Source organism: Amblyomma mixtum, chromosome 2 (genome assembly GCF_055824585.1).
Source record: "Amblyomma mixtum isolate Tamu chromosome 2, ASM5582458v1, whole genome shotgun sequence".
NCBI classification, from domain to species: domain Eukaryota; kingdom Metazoa; phylum Arthropoda; class Arachnida; order Ixodida; family Ixodidae; genus Amblyomma; species Amblyomma mixtum.
Window position 1 is genome coordinate 81,256,175 of NC_143013.1, and position 10,170 is coordinate 81,266,344.

At 47.5% G+C, this 10,170-nt stretch overlaps 1 protein-coding gene and 1 pseudogene across 11 annotated transcripts in view; one reads left to right on the forward strand and one right to left on the reverse strand.

Annotated features, from left to right (window-relative positions):
* The window catches only part of LOC149359882 (uncharacterized), a 53,879-nt gene extending 47,966 nt beyond the window's left edge, over positions 1-5,913 (forward strand). For all 11 annotated transcript variants that reach the window (XM_089572006.1, XM_089572008.1, XM_089572009.1 and 8 more), the window contains one exon: positions 5,368-5,913. In XM_089572006.1, the coding sequence (XP_089428132.1) occupies positions 5,368-5,554 (187 nt within the window). In that variant the 3' untranslated portion in view covers positions 5,555-5,913. The remainder of the gene's footprint in view (positions 1-5,367) is intronic.
* On the reverse strand, positions 626-3,932 carry LOC149359883 (uncharacterized; annotated as a pseudogene).
* Positions 5,914-10,170: the final 4,257 nt, after the last annotated feature.

Consider the following 10,170-nt stretch of genomic DNA (forward strand, 5'->3'; position numbering starts at 1 on the left):
GAGAACGCCCGCGCCCAGCGCCCTGTCGTAACATTCTACTTTTGAAGGCAGCCGACAGATGGCGCGGCCAACTTTTCCCCGCTCCGCGAGCGGCCGGGCCACATCGGCGCGAGCGCTATACGTTGCTTTGGGCCTGTATTTTCTTGAACTGCGTGGTTAACTGGCCTTAAGATTTCCTCTTCTGGTATTTTACTTTGGGGATATAAGTTATCCTTTATTTAGACAAAAACATTTCGCCTCTTTTAAACAAAGCGTCGAAATCAGTATAAGCAGCCGCTTAGGAGGGCCTAGGCGACGTGGTGTTGGTGGCATGCATGTGCGTTTAATAAAACACTGCCGTTTATTTCGCACTGCAGGCTTCTTACTAACTCTACCAGTTATTAGATATTGCCAAACATTACCCTGTGCAAGGAAAGGACCCATACCAATGCCGAAAATATACACGGGCGCACCGCCTCGGATGTTAGCGCGATATTACGATAAAATGAATTATATCAATACTCGCCACGCAAAGATCATGAAGACGCTTCACTGCACAAAAGTCAGAGCTCTTAAAAATTTATTGAACAATTTTGACAAAAAGCACAAGTCCGGAAACAACAGGTTAACGTGATAGAATAAAGTGAGGAAAATATGCACTGCAAAGTAAATTTCAGCTCTCATGCAGTCGCTTCGACCCATGGGCTCACACAACTTTTGACAACTTTCGCAAGTCCTGGCTCTTTTTGTCTTTCTGACTTTTCAACTGCCTGCAATATTGGCGCATACGCAAGCACACGTAGTAGTGGATCAGTTTCGCAAGCATGTCTTCTTTGTGAAGACTGCATGGAAATGTAAACTGGAACTTTTCGAGAACAGCATCAATTGTCCTATCGAACGCATGCCTGTCACTTGCATATTTTTGAAACTTCTCCTCGCAGTATTTGAAAAGATCAAAAAGATGCATATTCGGGTGCGTCAGCCTGCCTCTCGTTTTTAAATTCACCAGGTCTGCTTCAGGCACGTTTGCGATCCCTTTTGTTCCCTCAAGCGCCTCCTTGCAAATCGTACAGGAGGCCTCATTTGCGAGTTTTCTTGAGAAAAAGCCAGTGACGTAGTATACAATGCAGTCTACAACGTCTGCGTCGCAGTCATTTAGCTCAAATATGTCATCACCTTCCCAGCTGCCTTCTTCGATCAGCCCATCAAGCTTCTGCTTCAATTCTTGCAGTTTATTTGGGCGCTGCATATCTGAACTCTGATATATCTCCCTTAAATCCGCCAGAGTAACAACGGCAGCCTGACTGGTATCAGGCGCTGCACAGTTTCCAAACTGCGGAGGTTTTAACAAAGAATACATGCTTAGCATGCGATATAACTGCAAGAATGTGGGAAAAGTCGGATGTTCATTTTGACCTCCCGCCTGTCTGATAATTCCGAAAAAGCATTCCAAGGGGTCCTGGTTCATTTTGGCCGACAACACGTACTTGAAACCGCAGTCTTTCAGAAGGTAGGTAGAAAGTTGTTGGACAGATTTCAGAGTAACGCGCAAACCTTCGGCAGTCGACTGGGTCAAAAAGAGGTCTTTTGGAATGTCTCCATTTACAACCTGTTGTTCCCATGAGTCGAGCCATTCAGATGCAGTTTGGAGAGTAGTGAAATCTCTGCTTCCTAGTCGAATGCCCTCGGCAGGGTACCGGCGGTTCAGAGCATCGAACAGGTCGTTCAAAAAAAGTGTAAATTTAGCTGTCGGTTCAGCATCAGCCAACCTTGGCGCACCTCTGCGTGCATAAAACATCATTCCTTTGGCAACAGAATTGCTGAAAAGCTGTGTCGCCAGCTTCACCCTCATCTTGAGCATGTTCGATGGATTTACATGATTGTAAGTAAGCTTGGGGCAGACTCGAAGCGCACCAGTGTTCTTGCTGTCGGCAACAAAGACAGCGTCGTAGCACGACCATCTAATAAAGTGGCCATCTTTTTTGAGAACTTTCTTGTCGTGCAGACGGTTCCTAATGCACTTAAAGAGATGGGGTGCATCGGAAAAAACGTATACCTTTCTTGAAGTGTCCGTTGGGTGCTCAAAGGAGTTAACCACTTCTCCCAATATGCCACTGATCCCGAGCTGTTTCCACATCGCGCGGTTCGTGGAAGCACCGTCGCACACAACTCCGTCAACAAACAAGCCGGCGTTCTCTAGATGCACAATACACTGAATCAAGAGCTGAGCAAGGAGCGTTCCCTTTGTTGACCCTTTGGATGCAAACACAGCCACCGGCTGTAAATAATTTTCTCCGAAAGGAGAAAAAGCAAAAACGAGACCATGATCCGCCAGCTCACTGCTTTGATTTTCTCTTCCCCCATGATCGACGAGACCAGCGTATGTCATCGTTTTTGAGTTTACAGCCAACTCTTTCCTGACTTGAATTTCGTCCATTATCAATATCCCTCGGCGATGAAAAGGAGTTTTCTTGGACACCTTCAGCTTCAAGGCTTGGAAGAAGTTTTCGTCGAGACCACATTTCAAGCCCACCATGCTTATGTACTTCCTTACAGTACTAACGCATGGCAAAGGCAAAATGTCGTTGCTCCTCAAAAAAGAGTACGTAGCAGGGCTGCGTATGTGTAGAAGGAGACACAAGAGAATCCAATCATCTGTGTATCGCCGGTTTCTTTTTGTCGTGCTCTTGGCAGCTGAAATGCATTCCTCTAACAAAAGCAGCTGCGCTGGCGGCATATCCAGTGCCTGGAGTTTATCTTTGACCTCTTCCTCCTGCAATTTTGTTAGCTCTTTCCGGGCGTCCTGTACCTGCTTGATCAAACGTTTGTTGCGTTTGATAAGCCGCGCTTGTGACTGCTGGAGCAGTGACTTTCCCCGGCGCAAAGCATTGAGCTTTTCTTGCTGGGAAGGCTGCACGGAAAGCTGATAGGTTTCCATGGTCGCTCCTCTTTCGCTCTCGAAGCTTGCGGTCAGCGTGCAACCTCAAGGTGTCGGCGAGACCACTGCAGTGATGACATATGGCTCCTCGAGGTAATAGTAGTAGGCACTTGTTGTGCCTCCAGCTCTGCTGGGAGTCTATCGAAGCACACTCCGGATGCACACTCGGAAGTCCTTCAAGCTCGGCCCTCCTGGCACACGTTAAGGCTATCAATAGTTTTGAGCATGGCTTCAATATCAGATGGCGACGTGGCAAACGAACTTACACCAACAACAGCACAATCAATTAGCCTGCCAAAGACATGCACCTCAACTGTCAGGTCACTCTTCACATGCAGAGTCTTTCTATTGAAAATTACTGAAGAGCCGTCCCTTTGCCTGTGTATTACCTGTGCGTCAATAAACACAATGTCTCTCACCCCTTCGACGTCGGTGCGATGAGCTGCCCATGAATGCTGAGGTAAGCAAATGCTGCCCACTTCATTGAAAAGTGTTTCAAACGGCGAGGCCTCGCAGGACTTCGCAACGTTGTCGCTTTCATCGGAAGAAGACACAGGTTGAGTTGTGTCGGCGAGCAATCTTGATCCGACTGCGCTGGTGCTCTTTTGAGAGGCTGAAGAAGAAGCTGCGCGACCAGACAGTCGCTTCGCTGTCTTGCGAGGGCTCTTGATCCGTTTTGAAAGGTAGCTCGGCGCCCCTTCGAAGATAGATGGAATGGCGTCTTTTGTAAGGCCCGCTCTTCTCTTGCCGGACATTAACACGTGGCCATCAATTTCCGCTGACCACGTCTTCAGGATGAAGTGGGGAGCAAAATGCCTCTCGCAAACACGATCCGTTCTTTGTAGTACACGGTCCTTGCGAGGTATTGCTCGCCGCCACGCTTCGAGCCTTGCATCATCCTGGGGCGGCTTGAAAAGCGAGTACTTTTCCTTACACGATTTGTAGCCGCTGCTACAAAATGGCACGAAGCACTTCACCATCGCACTGCCGCATAGAATAAGTTGATCTGAGAGTCAGATTTAACAAAACGCACGCGTGAAAGCAGGAACAAGCCGAAGCAGACAAAAACAATCCAACGGCGCGAAGGGTGAAAGCGGGAGACCCGGGGAACATTCAGTAGCGCCCTCTGTTGACCCGCGTGTAAGCAGAATGCTCCCACCTCCTCTCTACGTAGCGGCTCGCTCGCGCCGTTCCCTCACCTAAACTATTTCTTACACCGTGGCCGGGAGGGGGGGGGGGGGGGGGGGGGGGGGGTTAGCTCCAGCAAGGGGGAAGCGAACTTGGCAGAGTGCCAGCGCTTGTTGGGCGGACGCCGTCTACTGCCGCTCAAAAGCCGGCGTCTTGTTCGCGCTGAGCGCGTGCTTCCGTTGGCGTCCGACCGATGGGTGGAAGCATGGACGACACTCGCAAAGAAAAAAAAAAGTTTTTCGCTCGTAATTTGTAGCGCCGGTCCGAAGTCATAGCCTTCATGGGCGTTGGCTGGGACCGCGCTGACAGTGCTTATCCGTATTTTCGAATTAACAGGGCTCGAATTAACGAGTATTTAGATGCGAGTTCCGGAGGTTGCGCGGAAAAGAGGGTAGGCAGCCGCCAGTGCGGTCGCCAACCCCTACCCTCGGTGCCGCCGGCCACCGCGCCGGTGATGGTGCCATTTAAGCTTTATCCACTTTTCCAAGGTTTTATCTAGTTCCATCTTCTGTCCCCGTTTAGGACGTACGCAGCTAACTATGCGGAGGAGGTGCTTTTTTTTTTTTTTGACCACATGCTGTGTGCCAAGCCGCCAGACGCGGTGGCGCGTAGTTCGAATTATCCGTAACGGAACCGACTCGCTTTCGAATTAACGGGCTTTTTTATACACAGATCTCTATGGAGCTTGGCCGGACCAAGTAGTGTAGTTCGAATTATCCGAAAATTCGAATTATCGAGTTTTGAATTAACGAGCTTTCACTGTACTACATTGTCAGTTGTACTGGCACCCTGACCGACTGCTGCTTACCCCAGCTTATCTCCTCGGCAAGACTGACATTTCCAGCTTTTCCGAAAAGATTCACCTATTGATCTGAGTATTTGATGACATGATAAGTGTTGCAACAAGTAGTGCAGGCAAGGACCGAGTCTCTGTTTCCGCAAGTTTTCTTGCACGCGGGGCGCTCTGCTCCAGACATGGCCTGTGCTACAACAACATCGGGTGGCAGCAGCGGACATAAACTTAGCACTGTTGCTAATCAGATTTCATTCTCATCTGGACTCAAATTAATTTTATTGACCTCTAGGTAGGCTTGAAAGACTGGTACCGGATGCAGCGTGGTTCACTAAATCGGAAATTTCGTAGTGCTGTACTATATGTTTTTAAAAATTAGTGAAAGTTCAGCTGTGTGCTTCAGAATGACATTCTTGCATAACTAGGGAGTTTACATTTCTGATTCGTGTTTTCTTCTTTGTGCTTCCAGGATTGAAGGAAATGGTGTTGGTGCTGACGACCAGGCAGATGCACTTATGAACATCGAGTTTGATAGAGTCGTAGATAGAAACTTCTTCAAGCTTTTGCAGGAGAAATTTGCCAAGCTGAGGCCGGAAGTGGTGTTTACCAAGAAAGCTGACATTTGTAGAATGTTGGATGAAGCAGCCGAGGGTTGAAACAATTTAAAACATCTATATTTTAGCTCAGCTATTTTTACAGCAAGTGTTTTGTTGCTGGAGTTTTAAATTTGTAATAGAAAGCAGTGCTTTTTCAGGTAGCTTTTAATATTTTAAGCTGTAAGGCCAAAGAAGGCCTTTACACATTATTGAGCATTGTATTGTACTCTTGCATATTCATTATGAATTGCACAAATTTTTTTAGAACTTCAGTGTTCAGTTTTTAGCAGGATATTTGCCATATCATTTGCATGCCGGTTGGCATGCTTGCGTTTCTTTTAAAATTCAGAGGAAGCTACAAGAATCTCAGGTTTTCTGTATTTTATTCTAAAGAAAAATAAAAAGTTAAGTGGCACAAAGCAGTTGGTCTTTCTTTTTTCATGGCAGAAAGTCCAATGAGAAAATGAGGTTCTTCTTTGGTCAAATTCCTGCAGCTTGAGAGATGTGATCTTTGCATCGTCAGCTACTTCACTGAGCTGAAGACTGGAGCCAAAATTTAATTCCGAGGTAGCCTTGGGGTAACCACTTGGAAACTAGGAGTGAAGGCTCATAAGATTCTGATAGCCCTATCTGGGTGACACAAGCAGTTGTGACAAATTCTGAAAGAGATCAGCTTGCATGCATTGCAGTAGCCTAATAACTCTGTCACACGGGCATTTCAAAGGCCCTCGAACCGATAGTGTATCAACTCAAAGGCGATCGAGCGCTGCTACATGGCCAGTTTGAATGGCCACAGGGGTGGAAGTGCTGCGCCAATTGCGCCATGCTGCGCCAATTTGATCTCCTGCGCCAAGCTGCGCCTAAATGGCAATTTAAAACGGCGTCCTCGCGGTAGTCCCGGCTAGCGGCAGACCGAACCGACAATGGTTCGTTGTTTAGGATTCCGGACACCTTGTCCTGGAAAGCTACCGCCAGCGCGAGTGGGCCGGGTAAACGGGGCTCGAATATAATTTTATTTACCGGAGCTAACTTAACAAACGAATTACGAACTTCTTACACGTGGAGCTGCCAGGGAATGGACACCGGGATTACTACCCGTCGTGAGAGGTACCGTCGTGCTCGTACCTCACACACAGTTGACGTTGCTTTGACTTGGCCTGGCCAATTGCGGGGTTGCATCTTCACAGCGGCGCGGGCGGCGTCCCCTCGCTACTCGCACCTTTCACAGCCGTACACAGCAACGCGTTCGCGCAGATTTTCCACAGCCTGCCTTGCATGCACCCGCGTGCACGCTGGTGCATTTTTTTTTTCATATACGCTTGGGTAATAAATTCTTGGTGCGCATTTACGGGAGGGCGCAAATTATGTGAGTACCTCTTGTTGGTTTGGCTGTGGCAATTGTCTGAATTTTAAAATCCACCGGTTGGCGGGTATTGATTCTTTTTTTTTCGGTCCTGACATAGTATATTCGAGATTCTGCTGTACTCTTTTGACGGTTTTGACGAACTGTTGCCATTATGTTTTCTTTTTTTTCTGAACTGAAATTGATAACAGCTAATTTACTGCAACTACTGTTTGTAGCAGCTGCCACATGTCTATTTTTTTTATGAACTCTAGCATATATCTTTAGAACAATTGTAGTCCTTTTAAAGAATTCAGGCCTGTAGGATTGATGATCAATATTTATGCAGTTTTTGGACGAGTTGCAAACAAAATTGCTCTCAGTCGCATTTAAATGTCGCCAGTCTGCTCCAAAAGTGCTCCGAAATACCCTATAAATTGCTCCAAACCTGCTCCAAAATGAGCCTTTTGCTGCTCCAAAGCTGCTCCAAAATAAGACTTTTGCTGCTCCCGTGCCTGCTCCAAAACTCTGGAGCCTGCTTCCACCCCTGTGGCCATCGAGTCAATAGTCTATTGAGCCAACGGAGCTGCCCAGAACTCTATCAAGGTTTCAAAGGCCTTCAAGCGTTGCCCAAGGCTGCTAGCATTGCTTCGAACGGCACCAACGCACACTTTCGTGCACGATACATAAGCATGAACAAACATTATTCTGTCAAACTATAATGCAAGCAGTAAACTGTTAGTCTGCACAATAATTTAAAAATTGTATCGATCTGGTTTAAATTGCATTATTTTTATGCTCTTCATCGCAGAAGCCGATCGGTCCAGACCGATTTCCACCGCGCGGCGACAAACATGGTGGTGCTCTTCAAAGCTGGGCCTCTCGCTTCGGACTGAATTCTCGTGTTTGCTGCCTTTTTCAGTGCATTCATTGGTCATAAATGGGGCACCGGTCTTTCGCTTCGTCTCACCTTGCCTATAAAAAACGCATAAGTGATAAATTTGCTTTATTTTTTATTTAGAGTGACGATTCTGCCGCTGCTAGGCTTAAGAGGAGAGTCGGTTTGTTGACAGTAATCATTCCTGTCCTGACAACCAGATGGTGCCATTATAGGCTGAGTTTATTTTTGCGTCTCTGCTAGCATACGCTGAACTAAATGTGGGAATGCGCCTGCGCTTAACGTACGTAAGCATGCACACACTTATGGTACGTAGACAGCGTAAATTTATGCTCTAATTTTCTCACTGTATCTGTGTACTCCTCGAGCGGCGATGTGGTGTGCAAAAGCGGGAAACAGGCATCAACTGAGGTCCTAGTTTCTGCGGCGAGCGAATGAGCTTTGCTCACCGGATTTTTGGACAAGTGGGAACATGCCTTATGACTGCAAAAACAGTGTATTTCAACATTTAGTTAGGTTTTATAAAAATATTTTTGTTATTTGCGCGAAACCGAACGTAGCAATTGTGGCGCCGCACGAGCTTGGTGTAAGACGCAAGAACCATTTCAATGGCCATTGAAATTTGCTGTGTAGCAGCGCCACAACTCCCTCGAGTTCAATGGCGATCGAAAATCTCGAAGGCCCTCGACTCGACGGCCATTGAAACTGGCCGTGTGACAGGGGTATAAGCCACTTTAAAGCCATCTGGGGAACTTGCCGAGGTCTTTCAAATCATGCTTCTGAAGCAAGCCTTCGAGCTCGCCTCTGCAACGCACTGCAACCATGGCATTTGGTGTGTTTTTACTAGTTTACCAGCATAAACAGAAATGCAAAGCTGTTAGAATTGACAAGAATGTGTATCTTTGATATTTGTGTTCGGCATTGTGCGAGTCTGACATAGTTAAGGCTGTACGCTGTTTTGAGACTGTACAATGTATTCTGTGACTGGCAGTTAAAAATACTGGGCTTGCACTTTAAGAAGGTCGTATATCACTCCCATCCCATTCAAATGTCGCCTTAGCCATGTGCCGTTTTAGGCAGCTGCAGAAATGTTGCTACCGAGCCTGCGGACGGGTTTCTTGCACTTAAACTTCAGATGCCCACCCCAGCCATCAGAGCCAGCCATTAACAGGATGTTTCGTTCTTGGTAAGGGCAGGGCAACATAGGTTTCAGTTTGACGCTGATGGCAATTGTTGCACCGCAGCTCTTCGGCCACTGTGTGGCATTGGCATGCAAGAAAAATTTAATTTCACATCTGCAAACCTCTCGCCGTCGCACGAGCTGACAGACCTGCAACCCTGACAGGACTCCGTAGGAATTTGGGATCCTCACAGTGGTGAGTACTCTAAAGAAACTGCATATTTATTTGCTTTTGCTTTCTTTAAGCAATTTCAGTTATAACTGCCGTTGGTCCACCTGAACAAAAACAATTGCTCTTGTAACGACGAAGAAGTTCCTGTTCAAGCAAAGGCGACGACGAACTTCTGACCGTTGTGTTGAGCGGCATTGCCATCACTTTGTGAGTGCTCTTGGTGCTAGACCTCTGTGTCTACGAGGCCTGTGTCTCTGTGTCTTCCGCTGGCGCCCAGTACCTGTAACCAAATGCTTCGGACATGTTCGCATTGACACGTTTGCATAAGTCAATGACTTCTATATAGCTGGTGAAGCTTTCGCCGACGTGCTGCGAGCGTTCACGCAAACGCTGTTCAGCCCGAAGTTTCCGGACAGGGGGGCGACCAAAGACTTCGGCAAGCGTCGTTTTGAAGGCTGTCCATGTTCGGATGTCTCCCTCATGGTTCCGATACCAGAGGTTAGCGACCCCCATTAGATAAAAAATTGCGTTGTTCAGCTTTGTATCGTCGTCCCATCTATTGTACAGGCTCACCCGTTCGTATGACGCGAGCCAGTCTTCCACGTCATTCTCATCGGCTCTGCTGAAGATTGCTGGATCTCGCTGGCGAAGGGAGCCGGCGCAGATGAGAGCTGGTCCCGTTTGCACAGATTGATTTTGGGCGTCTTCTGGCATTTCAAGAGTGGGAAGAGTGCGGCTACGCAGCTCCACGATGGAGATTTCTACCCGGCGACCTCCACCAAATGTAAGATGGGCACTGGGATGGTTAGAGGTACTGGGCGCCGGCGGTAGACACAGAGACACAGGCCTCGTAGACACAGAGGTCGAGCACCGAGAGCACACACACAAAGTGATGGCAATGCCGCTCAACACAACGGTCAGAAGTTGGTCGTCGTCTTCGCTTGAACAGGAAATTCTTCGTCGTTACACTCTGAACACAAAATTAAGCAAGGACATGTTCTGTCGTGAAGCCTTTTTTTTTTTTTTCGTGTGTGTTTTACCCAACCATGCTTTTTTTTTCTTAATATCGCAAAGCAGGCACCAC